At 45.0% G+C, this 20890-nt stretch overlaps 2 protein-coding genes across 2 annotated transcripts; one reads left to right on the top strand and one right to left on the bottom strand.

The window, feature by feature from the left end:
• Positions 1 to 15236: 15236 nt before the first annotated feature.
• On the bottom strand, positions 15237 to 16403 carry RNF113A (ring finger protein 113A). Its single transcript, XM_021686182.1, has one exon. It carries the CDS (start codon positions 16321 to 16323, stop codon positions 15289 to 15291), a length of 1035 nt encoding a protein of 344 aa, XP_021541857.1. The 5' UTR covers positions 16324 to 16403; the 3' UTR covers positions 15237 to 15288.
• Positions 16404 to 16553: 150 nt separating this feature from the next.
• On the top strand, positions 16554 to 20331 carry NDUFA1 (NADH:ubiquinone oxidoreductase subunit A1). Its single transcript, XM_021686177.2, has 3 exons — positions 16554 to 16739; positions 17864 to 17953; positions 20220 to 20331. The coding sequence occupies exons 1-3, from the start codon at positions 16638 to 16640 to the stop codon at positions 20238 to 20240; spliced, it is 213 nt and encodes a 70-aa protein (XP_021541852.1). The 5' UTR covers positions 16554 to 16637; the 3' UTR covers positions 20241 to 20331.
• Positions 20332 to 20890: the final 559 nt, after the last annotated feature.

Raw genomic sequence — 20890 nt, 5'->3', positions numbered from 1 at the left:
ATTTTCTTAAGATTTTATTTATTGGGGCGCCTGGGTGGCTCAGTTGGTTAAGCGACTGCCTTCGGCTCAGGTCATGATCCTGGAGTCCTGGGATTGAGTCCCACATCAGGCTCCCGGCTCGGCAGGAAGCCTGCTTCTCCCTCTCCCACTCCCCCTGCTTGTGTTCCCTCTCTCGCTGTCTCTCTCTCTGTCAAATAAATAAATAAAATCTTTAAAAAAAAAAGATTTATTAGAGAGAGAGAGAAGCAGACTCCCCGCTGAGCAGGGAGCCAGATGCAGAATTCGATCCCAGGACCCCAGGATCCTGAGCTGAGCTGAAGGCAGATGCTTAACTGACTGAGCCACCCAGGCGCCCCAAGTCTGACTCCATTTTAAATGAGATTTCCCTTTATTAACTTTCACAGGGTAAGCCCCCCACAAGGAATTATTGGAACCAAAATCACAATAGTGCTGAAGCTGAGAAATCCTAACGTAGAGTATAGAATGTAAGAGGGGTGGGCATGGGAGGGCATAAGATATGAAGCCAGAGACGTAGGCCTGATTCTAAAGAATCTTGTTTTCCTGCTAAAAGAAAAACTTGTACTTTATCCTGGAGACTGGGATCAGAAAATAATTAAAGGAATTTTTAAAAACTTTTATTATGGAAGTGTTCAAGTGTGCCTAACAGTGGGGAGAATGGTATAATGAACCCCCGTTGAGCAGTCACTCAGTTTCAGCAATTTTCAATTATCAATATTTTTTCTAATCTTGAAAAATGTATTTATTTAAAACAGGAAAAAGAAAAAGAAAAAAAAAAAAGAAGAAAAAGAAAAAAAAATTAAAACAGGAAAACTGAGGGCGCCTGGGTGGCTCAGTTGATTAAGCGACTGCCTTCAGCTCAGGTCATGATCCTGGAGTCCCTGGATCGAGTCCCGCATCGGGCTCCCTGCTCAGCAGGGAGTCTGCTTCTCCCTCTGACCCTCCTCCCTCTCATGCTCTCTGTCTCTCATTCTCTCTTGCAAATAAATAAAATCTTAAAAAAAAAAAAAAAAAAACAGGAAAACTGGGCGCCTAGGTGGCTCAGTCGGTTAAGCGTCTGCCTTCGGCTCAGGTCATGATCCCAGGGTTCTGGGATCGAGTCCCGCATGGGGCTCCCTGCTCAGCGGGGTGTCTGCTTCTCCCTCTATCCCTACCCCCTGCCTGTGATCTCTCTCTCTCTCTGCCTCTCTCTCTCACACACTCTTTCTCTCTCAAGTAAATAAATAAAATCTTTAAAATAAATAAATAAATAAATAGGAAAACTTTTGGGGCATTTGACTGGCTCAGTTGGAGGAGTATGCCACTCTTGATTTTGGGGTCATGAGGTCAAGCCCCATGTTGGGTGTAGAGATTACTTAAATAAATAAATAAATAAATAAATAAATAAATAAATAAATAAATAAAAAAACAGTGAAACTTTTGATATTGGAGTTTGATGATAAGGTAGGTTATTAGATCAAAACATTTCATTTTGAGAAAACTAGTGCACTTGCATGATTGTTAGCTACTTTATTTGCTGGCAGAAGAAATGATATGTTATCTAGCAGTTTCATTCTGTCATTGGCACTTACATTAAAAAATTAAAATTTAAAAAATTTTATCATGGAAGGAAAGAACACTTAACATGAGATCTGTCCTCTTAACAGATTTTTAAGTGTGTAATACAGTATTGACTTCTAAGTGTAAAATACAGTATTAACTATAGGCACAGTGTTGTACAGCATATTTCTAGAACTTATTCATCTTGCTTAACTGAAACTTTATACCCACTGATTAACAACTCCCCACGTCCCCCTACCACCAGCCTCTGTTACCCACTATTCTATCCTCTGTGCCTATGTATTTGACTATTCTAGATACCTCATCTAAGTGGAATCATGCAATATTTGTCCTTCTGTGACTGGCTTATTTCACTTATCATAATGTCCTGATTTCCTTCTTTTTTTTAAGATTGTATTTATTTATTTATTTATTTGAGAGAGAGAGAGAGAGAGCGCACTCAAGCAGGGAAAGGGGCAGAGGGAGAGGGAGAGAGAGAATCTCAAGCAGACGCCATGCTGAGCGCGGACACGGGGCTCGATCTCACAACCCTGAGATCATGACCTGAGCCAAAATCAAGAGTTAGACACTCAACCAACTGAGCCACCCAGGTGCCCCAGATTTCCTTTTTTTTTTTTAAGGCTGAATAATATTCTATAGTATGTATATACATTTTCTTTATCCATTCATCTGTTGATGGACATTTAAGTGGTCTCCACATATTGGCTGTTATGAATAGTGCTGAACATAGGAGTGCTAATCTCTTTGAGATCTTGATTTTAGTTTTCATGGATAAATACCCAGAAGTGGGATTTCTGGATCATATGGCAGTTCTATTTTAATTTAATTAAAAATTTTTTTTAAAGATTTTATTTATTTATTCATGAGAGACAGAGAGAGAGGCAGAGGGAGAAGCAGGCTCCCAAGGAGCAGGGAGCCCGATGCGGGACTCGATCCCAGGACGCTGGGATCATGACCTGAGCTAAAGGCAGACGCTTAACCATCTGAGCCACCCAGGCGCCCTTAAATTTTTTTTAAAAAAAGATTTTATTTATTTATTTGACAGAGAGAGATAGTGAGAGCAGGAACACAAGCAGGGGGAGTGGGAGAGGGAGAAGCAGGCTTCCCGCCAAGCAGGGAGCCCGATGCAGGGCTCGATCCCAGGACCCTGGGATCATGACCTGAGCCGAAGGCAGACGCTTAACGACTGAGCCACCAGGCGCCCCTAATTTTAATTTTTTTAAAAAATTTTATTTATTTATTTGCCAGAGAGAGACAGAGCACACAAAGCAGGGGGAGTGGGAGAGGGAGAAGCAGGCTCCCCGCTGAGCAGGGGGCCTGATGTGGGACTCGATCCCAGGACCCTGGGATCACGACCTGAGCCGAAGGCAGATGCTTAACCGACTGAGCCACCCAGGCATCCCTTGATTTTAATTTTTTAAAGAACTTCCGTACTGTTTTCCTTACCAGCTGCACAAAGGTTCCCAGTGTACAAGGGTTCCAGTTTCTCCACATCCTTGCCAACAGTTGTCTTGTTGTTGTTGTTGTTAATAGCCATCCTAACAGGTTTGAGGTGATATTATGGTTTTGATTTGCATTTACCTGATGATTAGTGTTGTTGGGTATCTTTTCATATATCTGTTGGCCATTTGTATATCTTTGAAAAATGTCTAATCAACTCCTTAGCCCATTTTTTAATTGGGTTATTAATTTAGTTGGGTTTTTTTTTAAAGATTTTATTTATTTATTTGAGAGAGAGAATGAGAGAGATAGAGCATGAGAGTGGGGAGGGTCAGAGAGAGAGGCAGACTCCCCGTGGAGCCGGGAGCCCGATGCGGGACTCGATCCCGGGACTCCAGGATCATGACCTGAGCTGAAGGCAGTCGCTTAACCAACTGAGCCACCCAGGCACCCTTTAGTTGGGTTTTTTAATATTGAGTTATAGGATTTCTTTATATATTTTGGAGATTTACCCTTTATCAGATATATAGTTTGCAAATATTTTCTCCCATTCCTTAGATTGCCTTTTCACCCTCTTGAATGTTTCCTTTGCTGTACAGAAGCCTTTGAGTTTAATATAGTCCCACTTGTTTATTTTTGGTTTTGATGCCTGTGCTTTTAGTGTCATTAACATGAAATCGTTGTTAAGACTAAGGTCGTGATGGGCGCCTGGGTGGCTCAGTCGGTTAAGCGACTGCCTTCGGCTTAGGTCATGATCCTGGAGTCCCGGGATCGAATCCCGCATCGGGCTCCCTGCTCATCAGGAAGCCTGCTTCTCCCTCTGACCCTCCCCCCTCTCATGCTCTCTCTCTATCTCATTCTCTCTCTCAAATAAACAAAATATTTAAAAAAAAAAAGACTAAGGTCATGATGTTATCTCCTATGTTTTCTTCTAGGAGTTTTACAGTTTCAAGTCTTATATTTAAGTCATTAATCCATTTTGAGTTGATTTTGTGTATGGTATAAGATAAAGGTCCAGTTTCAGTCTTTTGCAAGTGGATGTCCAGTTTCCCAACAACATTGGGAAGACTATCCATTCCCCACTGTGTATTTTTGGCACCCTAATTTAGTAAAGTTGCAGGATACAAAATTGACGTATAAAATCAGTTGCATTTCTTTTTCTTTTTTTTTTTAAGATTTATTTATTTGTCAGAGAGAAGGAGAGAGAGAGAGCAAGCGAGTACAAGCAGGGAGAGCAGCAGGCAGAGGGAGAAGCTCCCTGCTCATCAGGGAGCCCGATGCGGGACTCCATCCTAGGACCCTGGGATCATGACCTAAGCTGAAGGCAGGCGCTTAACCAACTGAGTCACCCAGGCGTCTCAAACAGTTGCATTTTTATATACTAACAATGATGTGTCTGAAAAGGAAATTAGGAAAACAATCCCGTTTACAATAGCATCAAAAAAATAAAACACTTAGGTATAAACTTAACTAAGGAGGTGACTTGTACACTGAAAACTACAAAATACTGATGAAAGAAATTGAAGATACAAAAAATTGGAAAGATATCACATGTTCATGGATTGGAAGAATATTGTTAAAATGTCCATATTACCCAAAGCAATCTACAGAGTCAATGCAATCCCTATCAAAATCCCAATGGGGGGCTCCTGGGTGGCTCAGTTGGTTAATTGTCCAACTCTTGGTTTCAGCTCAGGTTGTGATCTTGGGGTCCTGGAACTGAGCCCCACGTCAGGCTCCGTGCTCAGGTTGGAGTCTGCTTGGGATTCTCTCTCTCTCTCTCCCCCTCTGCCCGTACTCCCCACCCCCGTATGTGTGCGCACTCTCTCTCCTCTCTCTCTCTCTCAAATGAATAAATAACTCTTTAAAAAAAATTCCAGTGTAATTTTTTACAGAAAAAAACAATCCTAAAATTCATGTGGAACCACATAGGATCCTGAATAGCCAAAACAGTCTTAAGAAAAAGCAAAGTTGAAGGCATCACACTTCCTCATTTCAAAATATATTATAAAGCTATAATAATTAAAACAGTATGGTACTGGGGTGCCTGGCTCCCTCAGTTAGTGGAACATGTGATGCTTGATCTCAGGATTGTGGGTTGGAGACCACATTGGATGTAGAGAGTACTTAAAAATAAAATCTTTTTTTAAAAAGTAAAACCTATAGAAAAAACCGGTATGGTACTGGCAGAAAGACATTAAGACTGATGGAACAGAATAAAGAGCCCAGAAATAAAAAACAATGATAAGTATTTTATCAATCTTATTTCAACTATCACTGAAGGATTTTATTTTTTATTTTTTTAAGATTTTATTTATTTATTTGAGAGAGAGAATGAAAGAGAGCACATGAGAGGGGGAAGGGTCAGAGGGAGAAGCAGACTCCCTGCTGAGCAGGGAGCCCGATGTGGGACTTGATCCTGGGACTCCAGGATCATGACCTGAGCCGAAGGCAGTCACTTAACCAACTGAGCCGCCCAGGCGCCCTATTTTATTTTTTTTAAAAGATTTTATTTATTTATTTGACAGAGAGAAAGACAGCGAGAGAGGGAACACAAGCAGTGGGAGTGGGAGAGGGCCGAGCAGGGAGCCGGATGCGGGGCTCAATCCCAGGACCCTGGGATCATGACCTGAGCCAAAGGGAGACGCTCAACCGACTGAGCCACCCAGGCACCCCTGAAGGATTTTAAACAGAAGAGTTGCATGATGAGATTTCCATTTTAGAGAGATCTCTGATGGCAGTTTCCAGGATGAATTGAAGGGGGTGAGACAGAGAGGAGAGAGCCAAATGAGGACAGTGCCAAATTCCTTACTTCCTGCTGTCTTTTGAACTTGCTTCAATAAAGTTCACCCTGCTTCCAAGCCTCAGGATCCATACTTGCCAGGGCCATCCATGGCTTCCCTTGAGTGAACTCCATGAACTCCCTGGTGAGTTCTTATCTTCCTGGACCTCCCAGTGGCATCTGACATAGTCAATCACTCTGTCTTCCTTACCACCCTTGCTTCCCTTGGCTTCTGGGACACCAAGCTCTCCTGATTTATCTCTGATCTTACTAGTCAGTCAGTCCTCTGTGCCTTCTGTGGTCTCCTCCCTCCATCCTCTAGAGTCTGGGGGTTGGAGAGCCCTAGGGCTAGGGCCTCCAACTGCCTCTCTGTGCATTCACCTCCTCAAGGATTTCATTCAGTCTCAGGTTTTTAAACATTCTATCTGCAAGGACACCTGCTGCCCAGAACTTTCCTCTGGGCTCCAGACAGATCCAGCTGCCTCCTGGACAGCTCCCTTTGGAGGTCTAATAGGCCTGTCAAACTTAGCACGTCCAAACTGAAGTCCTCCTGAGCCTCTCTGCCAATATCCCCCACATCCCTTAATGGCATCTCCATCCTTCCAGTTGCTTGGGTGAAAACCTTCACATCATCCTAACACCTCTCACATGCCAACATGCAGACCGCTCTGAGCCAGCAAGACCACGCCCATGATTGACTCCATGATAATGATCGAGTTGACCTTCACTGCCTACCTGCAAGTGCCCACCCACCTTTGCCCCACATTTTCCTAACAAACTGGAAGTATTTTCGGCACTTTGGAGACAGTCTTTGAGATGCTAGCTTGCTGTCTTCCTGGTTTCGGCCTCACTGAAATAAATTCCTTTCTTTTTTCACTACCACTCATTTCTCTGCCTTTGGATTTTATCAGTGGTGAGTGGCCGAGCCTGGTCTGTTTGGGGCCTCTGGAGGGAGATGCTCTTGCAGCCCTGCACACCAGCAACAAGCATTGTGGGGCTGAAAATACTGGGACCCTGATCACCCTGTCCTGGCTGGTGAGGTGGTTCCACACTGGCAGAGGCAAGCTAAGAAGACCTGAGGCTACTGCCCCTTTCCCACCTAGCACTCAGGTCCTAAAGGGGGGATTTCACTCAGAAGCAAGTCATTCATCTTACCCCCAACTCCATTGTCTTGGCTTGGAGATTTTTCTTTGGGGGAGAAGTAGTCACAAACAGACGGCTCCTAATCTCTTCCCAAAAGAATTGACTTCAATGGCAACATAGGATGAGGAAGTTCAGGCTTAAGGATATTCTCTGTAACACCTTATTATTATTATTATTATTTTTTTTTTTGAGTAAACTCTACCCCCAACTTGGGGCTCAAACTCACGACCCTGAGATCAAGAGTTGTTTGCTCTACCAACTAAGCCAGACAGGTGCCCTCAAGCTGAAGGATATTCTCAAAAACAGTGGTGCTTGTGGTAAAAGGCCATTGGGAGATAGATTTGGTGGAGAGAGAAACTAAACTGTAAGCCAATTAATTTGCAAGAGAAATGGGTAAGGAGACAGCTGGGAGGAGCCCCCCTGGGATCAGAACAAATCTAACACTGACATCAGGAACTGTTCCTTCTAAGGAACTCTAGTTTGATTGAGTTATTCTATCCAGCAATTTATGTCCCAGGGTATTGTTGGAAACAATAGAGCAATCATCCTGCAGTTAGTGAAGTTTAACATTTGGGCATAGTCAGGAAAAGAGGCAAAGAGAAACCTGTCAAAACCACTGTCATCTCAGGGTAACTGTGGGTATGCCCAAGACCACACCCCTTGAGGACCAACATAATAGGCTTAACACTGGTGTGTGTTTTGGGGGGGAGGTGGTGGTGGTAGCAAGAATAGACTTAAATGAAATAATCCAGCTAGTTACTACAAATAATAATAAACCCGAAAGAGAGGGTGGGGAACCTTTACCTAGAGTCAGTACATTACCTAAATCATCCAGTTCCAACAAAAAAATTTTTGATATGCAAAGGAACAGGAAGTATAACCCATACAGTGGGGCGGGGTTGGGGGGGTATGGTAAAGGAGATAACAAAGACTACCCGTGAGAATAACCAGATGTCATATTTCTTTTTCTTTTTTTTTTTTTTAAAGATTTTATTTATTTGTTTGAGAGAGAGCAAGTACAAGCTGGGGGGAAGGGCAGAGGGAGAAGCAGACTCCTTGCTGAGCACAGAGCCCGATGTAGGGCTCCATCCCAGGACTCTGAGATCATGACTTGAGCCAAAGGCAGCCGCTTAACCAGCTGAGCCACCCAGATGCCCCTACAGGATGTCATATTTAACAAAGACTTCAAAGTAGCCATTTTAGGGGCACCTGGCTGGCTCAGTCGTAAGAGCATGTGACTCTTGATCTCAGGGTCATGAGTTCAAGCCCCATGTCGGATGTAGTGATTACTTAAATAAATAAAACTTAAAAACAAAGTAGCCATTTTAAATAGGTTCAAGAAAATAAAGGAAACCATGGTTAAAGAAAGGTACGATGACAATGTCATTCAAGAGAATGCAATAGATAGAAATTATAAAATGAGAACCAAATGGAAATTCTAGAGTTGGAAAGTACAGTAACTGAAATGAAAAATTCACTAGAGGGGCTTTTATTAGTTTGCTGGGGCTGCCATAACAAAATGCCACAGACTGGGTGGTTTGAGCAACAGATATTTATTTTTTCACAGTTCTGGAGACTAGAAATCCAAGATCAGGGCATCTGCAAGTTTGGTTACTTCTTTTTTTTAAGATTTAATTTATTTATTTGACAGAGAGAGACAGTGAGAGAGGGAACACAAGCAGGGGGAGTGGGAGAGGGAGAAGCAGGCTTCCTGCTGAGCAGGGAGCCCGATGCAGGGCTCGATCCCAGGACGCTGAGATCATGACCTGAGCCGAAGGCAGACGCTTAACCGACTGAGCCACCCAGGCGTCCCAGTAGGAGCCATTTCAAGGACACAGTCTTGAGAGAGTAATATGCTATTGAGACCATCTGGACTAGATATGTGACTGATCCCTGTTAAGGCCTCTATATAAACTTTTAATATTCTGGTGGGCAGATGTGGAGATTTACTCATCTTGCGGCCACCCAAGACAAGTTTTGTAGGTAAGTTCCCTTGCTTATTAAACCCACCACCAAACAATTTGGAGTGGTCTGCCTCTTTCTTTGGTCTCTCCTTGCCCTCTGTGTATGGGGGCCGATTTCAGATTTCATCCAGGGAACTCCCGAGGTTATGAACCAACAGTAGTTATGTAATTATTAAAGACAATATAAATGCATATTTCTTCCCTTTTCTTACCTTAACTGATTTAAATAGTAACTGTATAAAATAATATGTATATAATGGATTGTTGGGCCTATAACATATAGAAATCCAATACGTTTGCCAATTACAGCACAAAGGAGGTAGGTGGAGCAAAGACGTATTGTGCTAACTGACTTCGGATGGTAAATGTACTAGAATAAAGAGAATCAGAAATGATAAATAAGAAGGTTAATATAACAAAGTATAAATACATATATACTTTCTCTCCTTTCTTCCCTTAGCTCCTTTAAAAGTCATAAAATTATATATAACAATGTATTGTTAAGTCTGCAACATTTATAGATGTAATATTTTTAACAATATCACAAGGGGGCAAAAGAGGGGCGCCTGGGTGGCTCAGTCAGTCAAGCGTCTGCCTTCGGCTCGGGTCATGATCCCAGAGTCCTGGGATTGAGCCCCACGTCAGGCTCCCTACTCAGTGGGGAGCCTGCTTCTCCCTCTGCCTCTGCTGTCCCCCCCGCTTGTGCTGTCTCCAAATTATTTGAGAGAGAAAGAGCATGTGTGTGGAGTGCGGGGGAGGAGCAGAGAAAGGGACAAGCAGACTCAGGCTGAGTGCAGAGTCTGACGCAGGGCCCAATGTCGGGCCCAATCCCATGACCCCGAGATCATGACCTGAGCTGAAACCAAGAGTCAGACGCTTAACTGACTGAGCCACCCAGGCGCCCCCTCCAATTACTTTTTCTTACCTCGTCTTAGAGTTCTTTCCTTTTCCTTGAGTCTGCTCCAGGTATATTTCTTCCTCCCTGTTCCTAGGACATGTCAGGCACTTTCCTGCCTCAGGGCCTTTGTGTTCTGTCTGGAACCAGATACATGCTTCATTTAGGTCTCTACTCAAATGTTACTTTATCAGAAGAGGCCCTCCTTGGGCGCCTGGGTGGCTCAGTTGGTTAAGCGACTGCCTTCGGCTCAGGTCATGATCCTGGAGTCCCGGGATCGAGTCCCGCATCGGGCTCCCTGCTCGGCGGGGAGTCTGCTTCTCCCTCTGCCCTCTTCCCTCTCGTGCTCTCTGTCTCTCATTCTCTCTGTCTCAAATAAATAAATAAAATCTTTAAAAAAAAAAAAAAAGAGGCCCTCCTTGACCATCCTATGAAAAATAGCATTCCCCCACACCACTGCACTCTTACTCCCTTACCTTGCTCTGTTGTTCTTCATAGTACTTACCTCAATCTGATATTATATATATGTATGTGTAAATCTATTACTGTCTCTCATGTAAGTTCTGTGGAAGCACGGACTTGTGACTTGTTATGGCTGTATTACCAGTGCTTAAATCAATTCCTGGCATATAGTGGGTGCTCAGAAACTATTAAATGCATGTCCACCGCCTCCAGTCTAGTCCGGTCCACTATAATATCAACTGAACTAGTGCTCCAGCCTCCTAAGTGATCTCCGCGTCTCATGTCTGATTCCTTCAATCCGATCTCCACACTGCAGAATTCTCTTTTTAAATTTCAAATCGGATCATCTCACTTTCTTTCTTAAAACCGTTTGATGGCGTCCCTTTGCCCTTCGGATAAAACCCAAAGTCCTTAACATGACTTGCAAGGTGCCTGCTCTTTGGCCCCTGATTACCTGGCCACCTTGTTTGTTTCCTGCAGCCATGCTGTACTGCTTTGAATTCTTAGCTGAAGCCAGGCACTCGCTTCAGGTCCTTAGTATGTATGTACTTATACCTCTGCCTGGGATACTCCTTGTCCTGCTCCCCTTGTAGGTCTCAGTTTGAGGGTCATTTCTAGGGGAGCCTTCACTGACCTCTCAGACGAGGTTGGCTTCTTCAGAGTCTGCTGCAATCTTATCGGGGCTGGCATGCTTGCTTTTTTCCCCACATACTTAAAAAAAAAATTAAGAACAAAAGTTTAGTTTCCATCTATGAAACGAAATTGCACCATTTAATTAAAAGTGAGAAAAAATAGTTGACTTTGGGGTGCCTGGGTATCTCAGATGGTTAAGCATCTGCCTTCTGCTCAGGTCATGCTCCCAGGGTCTTGGGATCGAGTCCCGCATCAGGTTTCCTGCTCAGTTGGAAGTCTGCTTCTCCCTCTCCCTCTGCACTTCCCCCTGCTTGTGCAATCTCTCTCTCTCTCAAATAAACAAAATCTTAAAAAAAGTAGTTGACTTTAAAAAATGTAATCATAAACTTGTAAATAGGAAAAATATTTTGAGAACACTATCGATATGTGTGCTTTTGTGATTATGGTCCCTTTTTTATTTTTATTTTTTTTAAAGATTTTATTTATTTGTCAGAGAGAGAGAGAGCACGCATGGAAGGCAGAGGGAGAAGCAGACTCCCCGCTGAGCAAGGAGCCCGATGTGGGACTCAATCCCAGGACCCCGAGATCATGACCTGAGCTGAAGGCAGACACTTAACCAACTGAGCCACCCAGGTGTCCCAGTCCCTTTAAAAAAAAAAAAAAAGATTTATTTACTTTTGGGGGGCAGAGGGAGAGTGTGGGGGGAGGGGCAGAGGGAGAGGGAGAGAGAGAATCCAAGCAGACTGCCCGATGAGCACAGAGCCTGACACAGGGCTGGATCCCAGGACCCCAAGATCATGACCTGAGCCAAAATCAAGAGATGCCCAACTGACTGCCTTTGGCTCAGGTCATGATCCCAGAGTCCCAGAATCAAGTCCCGCATCGGGCTCCCCACTCAGCAGGGAGTCTGCTTCTCCCTCTGACCCTCCCCCCTCTCGTGCTCTCTCTCTCTCTCAAATAAATAAATAAAATCTTGGGCGCCTGGGTGGCTCAGTTGGTTGAGCGACTGCCTTCGGCTCAGGTCATGATCCTGGAGTCCCTGGATCGAGTCCCGCATCGGGCTCTCTGCTCGGCAGGGAGTCTGCTTCTCCCTCTAACCCTCCCTCCTCTCATGTACTCTCTCTCTCTCTCATTCTCGCTCTCTCAAATAAATAAATAAATCTTTAAAAAAAAAAGATAAATAAATAAATAAAATCTTAAAAAAAAAAAAGAATCGGTCGCCTGGGTGGCTCAGTCGTTAAGCGTCTGCCTTTGGCTCAGGTCATGATCCCAGGGTCCTGGGATCGAGCCCCACATCAGGCTCCCTGCTCAGCGGGAGGCCTGCTTCTCCCTCTCCCACTCCCCCTGCTGTGTTCCCTCTCTCGCTGTGTCTCTCTGTCAAATAAATAAAATCTTAAAAAAAAAAAAAAGAATCTGTTAAATGTTGTGGATCCTAAGAATAATGCTCATTTGCATATATCTTGTATACTTTTTTAAAAAAAATCCTGTATACTCTTAAGATTCAGAGGCAGGTATTAAAACACGTGGAGCTGGGGCACCTGGGTGGCTCAGTCGTTAAGCGTCTGCCTTCGGCTCAGGTCATGATCCCAGGGTCCTAGGATTGAGCCCCGCATCGGGCTCCCTGCTCAGTGGAGAGCCTGCTTTTCCCTCTCCCTCTACTGCTCCCCTGCTTATGCTCTTTGTCAAATAAATAAATAAAATCTTTAAAAAAAAAGATTTTATTTATTTATTTGACAGAGAGACACAGCGGGAGAGGGAACACAAGCAGGGGGAGTGGGAGAGGGAGAAGCAGGCTTCCCGCAGAGCAGGGAGCCCGATGTGGGGCTCGATCCCAGGACCCTGGGATCATGACCTGAGCCGAAGGCAGACGCTTAAAGACTGAGCCACCCAGGCGCCCCAAAATCTTTAAAAATTTTTAAAAACGTGGAGGAGTAGACAAATGTCAGCTTTCTCCTACTCTTTCTCTCAGCTCTTGACAGCTAACTTCTTGATCTGTGCCTTTAATCCCATCCCTTGTCAGTTCTGGAGCTTAGTCGCCAGCAGTATTCTTTCCCTTTCATCTTTTTCTCCTGGACCCTTTCCATCAGCTTAACTTTCTGAATATAAATTCTCAGGAACAGCAAAAAAATAAAATAAAATAATAATAATAAATAAATATATATATATGATTCTTTTTCACTTCGTAGCTGTACTTCTTTTGTGACACTTTTCAGAACACTTCCTTCCTTTGCCTTCCACGGCAATGTACGCTCCTGTTTCTCTCTGTGTCCCCACGGTGTCCTGTTCCCCGTTTGGCTGTTGCTTTGTCCCATCCCGTAAGTGCTGTTTCTCAGGTGATGCTTTCTTTAAGCCCTTTCCCAATAGGTTTCTCATGTATCCCCATGTACTTTATACATTCTCTTATAAAATATATCACTTTGTATCAAATAAATTGATGATTCTGAATTCCTCCAAGGCTGGGATTGGGTTAACCCTGAGAGATCAACAACCCAGTGCACTTTTTCCCTTGTACTCATCACATCTGTCACCCCCCCTTTTTTTAAAAGATTATTTATTTATTTTAGAGACAGGGGGAGGGGCAGAGGGAGAGAATCTCAAGCAGACTCCCCGCTGAGCGTGGAGCCTGACATGGGGCTCCATCTCACGACCCTGAGATCATGACCTGGGCCAAAATCAAGAGTCCGACACTTAGGGGCGCCTGGGTGGCTCAGTCGGTTAAGCGACTGCCTTCGGCTCAGGTCATGATCCTGGAGTCCCTGGATCGAGTCCCGCATCGGGCTCCCTGCTCGGCGGGGACCCTGCTTCTCCCTCTGACCCTCCCCCCTCTCATGAGCTCTCTCTCTCTTTCTGTCTCAAATAAATAAATAAAATCTTAAAAAAAAAAAAAAAGAGTCCGACACTTAACCGAGCCCCCCAGGCACCCCACATCTGTCACTGTTTGATGTCTAGCTCCATCAAGACAGGGGCTGGGTCTTTCTTGTTTGCTAATATCCCCTAAGCCAAGCACAGTGCCTGACACAGAGTAGGTGCTCAAAGAATATATTTGAATGGATTAATGAGTGTGAATTAAAAAACTCTAACCCATAACTTACTATTGCATCTGTTTTCTGGGATCGGCACAAATACTAAGTAGATCAGTGAAAATTTATTCATCATTTGGTCTAACTGGCCTCTCTGCCTCTCGTCTTCCATCTTCCTGTAATCTATCCAATAGCCTGCAACCACAGTAACATTAAAAAAAAAGGAGAGAAAGTCTGATTGTGTTCCCCTCCCCATACCTGTTATCTCATTACCTACAGAATATAATCAAAGCTCCTCAGCCTGGATTCAAGGCTTTGACCCCAATATCCCTTTCCAAACATCTCTGGGTTTATTTATTGTTTATTATATGCCAAGCACTGGGTTAGTCACTGAGGACTTTCCAAACTAGTTGGGAAGACAGGTACATAGATTAACATGATCAGCTCTTTTACAGTCTGTGAGAACACAGTTTCAGACAGCGGATTATAAAATGTTAGGTTTTTGTCCTCTGAACTTGGCTTACAAGTTCAGTCTAGAACTGCATTGTCCAATATAGTGGCTACCAGCCATATTTCGGGTACTCAACTGCCACATGAAGCTGGTGGCTGTCATGCTGGACAGCACAGCACAAGCCATTTCAATCATTCGTGGAAAGGGGGTTACCTATGGTGCTTTTTTTTAAAGATTTATTTGAGAGCGAGCAAGATTGAGAGAATGAGTGGGGGGAGGGGCAGAGGGAGAAGCAGACTCCCTGAGGAGCAGGGAGCCAACCCTAGGACTGGATCCCAGGACCCTGAGCTCATGACCTGAGCCAAAGGCAGACGCTTAACGGACTGAGCCACCCAGGCGCCCCCCTATGGTGCTTTAAAGAGAGCAAGGACCATTTCCCATACATGCACTCTGGGGCTAGCTACCAGCTCCCCCACCCAATTCTCCCACTCACACCCCACCCCCCAAACACACAGCTTGGCTGGGGCAGATTTTGAAGTAGTACACAGGCTTCCAATAGAGCTCATGCATGGAGGTAACTTTGTAAACTATTAAGTGATACAGAAACGTGATATAATAGGTTCAGTTCTTGCTTTCATTACAGCTTTACTTCAAGCAAATTCTAGCTCTTTTCTCAAACTTCTCCCATCCTCGGAATTTATGCCAAGGGGTTCTGAAAAGTTACGTTACACCCAGGCAGCATATATAACAGGTAAAAATCCAGACTGTACCTACCTCGAGGCTTTTACAAGCCATCCATCCAGGACCCTATTTCACCACCCGCCTTTTCCTTTCACTTTCCCTAGAAAGGAAGGACACGACGAATTAAGATTTCCAAACAACAAAAGGATTTATTTTGAGGTGTGAGAATAATAGGAAAACTAAGTGATGGGGATTGGACCCTCATCGGGGTCTTCTGGGAAATCGGAAGCACCACCCTCTTCTGCAGCTCGATGCTTCTCCATTTTAGCAATCAATTCTTTCGCTGGATTGAAGACGCCATTGGTCTGCTGGTCGCAGACATAGCAGCGAGGGGTGGTGCGGAAATGCTGCAGTGCACAGCTCTCGCAGAAATAATGCCTGCACTTGGTGACAACTGGATTCTGGAAGGTCTGGCGACAGATGAAACACTTGAATGGTATTTCCTCATCATCGCTTCCCACTTCATAGTTTTCGTCCTCATAGACACCATAGCGACCCTCATCAAGCTCACGTTCGATCTGCCACCCATGCTTGTAATCTGAACGGTCATGGAGGAACTTGCAGCTGTCTCCGAAGCCGCAAAAGCCAGTCTCCTTGTAGTCCTTACAAATGTCGGGCTGGTAATCCCAGCGCACGGTGGCACGTAGATGCTCGGGAGCTCGGATGGGGCCCTTCCTCACCATCCCGGAGGAAGCATTGCCCATAGACGTATCCTTGGGCTTCATGTATTTCTGATAATTATTGATTCCCCGGTAGATCTTGTCATCTTCCTTGCCCCTCAGCTCCTCCTGGATCTTCTGGCTGCGCTCAAAGATGGCTTGTGCGTCACGCTCCTTCTCTGTGTCTAGCTCGTAGACGGCAGTCGCCCCCATATCCTCTGGTCCCACGGGTTTTGCGGAGCGGGTGGACTTGTACACCACGCCAAGACTCTCGGGCTCGTTCTCCTCCTCCTCCTCGCTGCTCAGGTCGCCGTAAGCCGCCTTCTGTTTACCACTGCCACGAGTCTTCTGTATCATCGGATTGTGGATGGCCCGCTTCTTCTCCCGCCGAACCACAGTGCTGCCTTCGTCGCTGCTGCTGTTGCTGTCTCCAGGCTCCTGGTCGCAGACCGGGCGCTTTCTGCGGCCTGCAGCCCCTTTCCGCCCCCCGGGCTTCTTGAAGAGGAAGGTGCACACCTGCTCTGCCGCCTTGCCCGGAGACAGTTGCTCTGCCATTTTGGAGTCCCGAGCTCCGGAAGGTTGCGGCGCGCTCGGCCGCGCGGGGCCTCTTCACGTCACCGCACGTCGCGCGCGCGCTCGCCAGTCGCGGCGAAATGGGCTGCCCGAAGCGGCCGGCGGGAGCGCGAGCGTGCGAGGGTGCGAGCGCGCGCCGCTCCTGAGCCTCGCCGGCCCCCGTCGCTTCCTCCCGAGGCGTGCGGGGCCCCGCCCCGCGGGCAGGCTGCCGCGGAGCCTACTGGGAAGGGGGCCGAGGCCGGGTCACCTTTACCGGGCCGGGCTGGCAGGGGTTTGGCTCCGGCAACGGCGCTGGGATGTGGTTCGAGATCCTGCCCGGGATCGGCGTCATGGCCGTATGCTTGGTCATCCCCGGCATAGCGACGGCGCACATCCACAGGTTCAGTAACGGCGGCAAGGTGAGGCGGCCTCTCCGGCGCGACGGCTGACCCGGCGGACTGGCGTTACAGAGCGGGCGGTGGGAGGCCGCTGGGGTCCGGAGCCGCTCTCCCACCCGGGGGACACCGGGGTCGCCCCCCTCCTTTCTTCGTGTTGCCTAAAAGCAGAGGCTTGCGGAACGAAACCCGACGGAAACCACATTCTGCTCTAGCAAGAAGCGGCTAGTTGGTGGGTGAAGAGTGGGCAGGAGGGCGGAGTAGGTTCGGGGGCTGGCAAGGTAGATCAGAAGGTGGGCCCAAACTCCGGGGCGTCGCTTTAGTCTTGCCTCCACTCCCTCGGATCGCTGAGCTTTTGATTGTAATTTCTCGCGTCCGCATCTTGGTACCTTCTCGGTTTTTCACCTCCTTACCTTTAATTAGGTTTTTACTTTGACATTTTTTTTTTTTAGATTTTTTCTTTTAAGATTTTATTTATTTATTTGAGAGAGAGAATGAGAGACAGAGAGCACGAGAGGGAAGAGGGTCAGAGGGAGAAGCAGACCCCCCGCTGAGCAGGGAGCCCGATGTGGGATTCGATCCCGGGACTCCAGGATCATGACCTGAGCCGAAGGCAGTCGCTTAACCAACTGAGCCACCCAGGCGCCCTACTTTGACATTTTTTATCCCCCACTTTTCCCCCCAAGCCTTTAGGAATTTACCGCAAGATCATGCTTTTCACATCAGGATTGTAATTTTCCTCTTCTCCTAGCCCTTCACGTTGTCTCTAGGGTACAGGGTATAATGTATTTGCCTTCTGGTTTTGATTGTTCTTCACGTGTGATCTACTGCTCTTGTTTCTTCTCTTTAAGACCCCAAAAGGAAACAAGTAGTCCTGTCTTTAAGGGGGGCGTGGGGGAGGTGGGAGGGAAGGAGGAAAGAAAAAAAAAAAAAACATGCTGGTTAAAATAGAAAGTGTAAGAACTCTTGGTTACCATCTTAATTTTGAAGTTTAATGGTCCGATTTTATTTAGGATCTGGTCTTAATTTGGTTTTTGTTTCGGCGATGATTCCATTTTTCTAGAATGTCACTTATGAGTTCTGGTAGCCCTCTATTGGGTCACTCATTTTCTTAAACATTGTGCAATAATGATTTCTTTTAATTGTAGGAAAAAAGGGTTGCCTATTATCCGTATCAGTGGAGTTTGATGCAAAGAGATAGACGGGTCTCTGGAGTTAATTGTTACTATGTGTCAAAGGTAAGATGGCTTTGCTGCTAGACATCTGTCAGGGTTGAGACGGGTTCTGGTAATGTTTTGTCAGATGTCTTAACAGTGCTAATTAATTTGCATTGTCTTGTCTACTGGTGAGGTTGAGCAGCCTTTCAGAAATTTAATGATCGTTTGTATTTTTTATTCTGTGGATTGTCTGCCTCTGTGCTTTGCTTGTTCTGTTTTTTTTTTTTTAATGGGGGTTCTTTATATATTATGGTTATTAATCGTTTGTCTGTTTTATATGTGGCAGATCTTTTTCACCAGTCTGTCTTCTTCACTTTATGATGTCTTTCATCAGATAGTTTTCACTTTTGGTGTTCAGTTTATCATATTTTGTCAGTCAGGATTTGGGGTTTTATGTCTTGCTTACAAATAACTTTCCTACCCAAGATTATAAATATATTTTTAAAATTTCTCCAAATATTGTTTTTTTCTTTTCTTTCCTTTTTTTTTTTTTTTTTACATTTAGTGCTTTGACACATCTCCAGGTCATTTGGGGGTATAATGTGAAATCACAGGATTTAATTTCACTTTTTTCCAAGAGATAGCCAGTTGTCACAATTATCCATTTATAGAACAGTCCATTTTTTATTTGAAATACCATTCTAGTAAACTAAATTTCCGTATACTCGTGGTCCTGTTTCACGAATACACTCTTTTATACTCCATGAGTTTGCCAGTTCCTGCACCCAATACCGTATGTAAATAATTACTATAATTTTACATATTTGATTGAATCCTGTGGAATTGCTGTCTTTGTAGGTCGGATATAGCCAAGCAGTAGCATTTTCATATGATTAAACCTGTTAGGATGTTTTTAGATCTTGTAGGAGTTCATCTCCATTATTCTTCTAAAAAAATGTAGTTACTTTTTAACATTTTATGTTTATTCTTCACAGTGAACCTAGGTTAATATTAATTTCATTTTATAGATGAGAAAACAGGGTCAGAGTGGTTAAATAACACTGTAAGGACTCAACCTAGGTGATCTGCCTGTCAATATAGTGCTTTTTGAGGATCTAATGAACATGGTGATGAGATCAACTCAACTAAAGCAGTATTTCTCAAAGTGTGGTCCAAGAATAACCATCAGAGTCAGCTGGCATATGAAATAAAATGAAGATTCCTAATTAGACTTTCTACAGGGTGGCTCCTAGGACTAAGCAATTTTCATTTTTTCTCAAGGTGGTTCTGCCCGCAAAAGTAAACAAAATACCTGGACTATGTTATTTTAACACGTGGAAGAAATGTCATCACTGATTAATCTTTTACTCTCTAGTTTCTGAAGTCTTTGGTCATGAACTAAGTAAGAAAGAGTGGGTCTTCTGAATAAACAGTGTCAGGCTTACAGGGCAAGAGTTCTGGAGTTGGGGGTCCCTGGCCTTGAATTCTGGCTCTGCACTTCCTTACTGACTTAAGCAAGAGACTTTTAAGCTGAGTCTCCATTTGTTCATCTGTAAAAAAAAGTAGAATGAGGTTGAGAGTATCTTCCTCATGTTGGCTGTTGTTTTTTTTTTTTAACGGTTTTACCTTACTGTCCTTACTCTCTGAAGGATCCACATGGTAACTGGTTTTCGTTCTGATGGGGGGGGGGCACTTTTCATATAAAGTGATGTTTGCTTCTGTCAGAAAATGAAAACTAGAAAGCGTTATAGTTTATTCTTCGTACTTTAGTGATTATAAAATTCAGTTCAATTTATTGGTGCAGTGAGAGAAAGGTGGGATGTGCAGGTACTTTCTTGAGTGACAGAGCATGCCACCGACGCTGGAATTAGGAGTACCGGCATTCCTCGTGGCGTGTACAGGTAGTGGGTTTTCTGCACATGGAAGCTCTGGGGCAGCCCTGCATGGAGCAAGTCTGTGGGCGCCATTTTCCCACCGGCAGTTGCTCACTTTGTGTCTGTGTCCCGTTTTGGTAGTTCTCAAGCTATTTCAAGCCGCTTCTTGCTGTTTGTGCCGGTGATCTGCCATCAGTGCTTACGACTCACGGAGAGCTCAGATGATGGTTTGCACTTTTTAGCACTAAGGCATTTTGAAATCCAGGTGTGCAGGTTGTTCTGTAGACGTCCGCGGTGGCGCACTTAGCAGACGGCGGTGGCGCGCGAGCACAACCTCTCTGTGCGCCATTCCGTCAGCTCTGGTCGCCGCGGTGCTCTGCAGCTCGCCGCACGGTACCTCTGAAGGACGCCGCATTTGTACGTTTGTGGCCACAACGGAATTCTCACACTTGCCTTTTTGTTCTGTTTTTCAGGGTTTGGAGAATATCGATTAAGGAAGCATTTTCCTGATGGATGAAAAATAACTCAGTCATACTCATCTACCCCTTCTAGAAGGTTATGCAGTGTATTAATGTAGTGCATAATAAAAACAACAAAAAAAAGTAAAATCAAGGCTTTTCTTTGCCTTTTTTTTTTTTTTTTTAACAGTACTACACAAGGGCGCCTGGGTGGCTCAGTCGGTGAAGCATCTGCCTTCGGCTCAGGTCATGGTCCCAGGGTCCTGGGATCGAGCCCCGCATCGGGGTCCCAGCTCAGCAGGGGAGCCTGCTTCTCCCTCTGACCCTCTCCCCTCTCATGCTGTTTCTCTCTCTCTCAAATAAATAAATAAATAAAATCTTAAAAAAAAAACAACAGTACTACACAAGCTCAAGCAATCTACCCAATGTAGCTTTATCACCTTAAAAAAACAAACTGGGGGGGCGCCTGGGTGGCTCAGTTGGTTGGGCGACTGCCTTCGGCTCAGGTCATGATCCTGGAGTCCCTGGATCGAGTCCCGCGTCGGGCTCCCTGCTCGGCGGGGAGTCTGCTTCTCCCTCTGACCCTCCTCCCTCTCATGCTCTCTGTCTCTCATTCTCTCTCTCTCAAATAAATAAATAAAATCTTTAAAAAAAAAAAACAAACTAGGAGGCAACTGAGGCTTAAA

Source organism: Neomonachus schauinslandi, chromosome X (genome assembly GCF_002201575.2).
Source record: "Neomonachus schauinslandi chromosome X, ASM220157v2, whole genome shotgun sequence".
Lineage (NCBI taxonomy): Eukaryota > Metazoa > Chordata > Mammalia > Carnivora > Phocidae > Neomonachus > Neomonachus schauinslandi.
The sequence above is the reverse complement of the archived record's forward strand: the minus strand, read 5'-3'. Positions and strand labels throughout refer to the sequence as shown.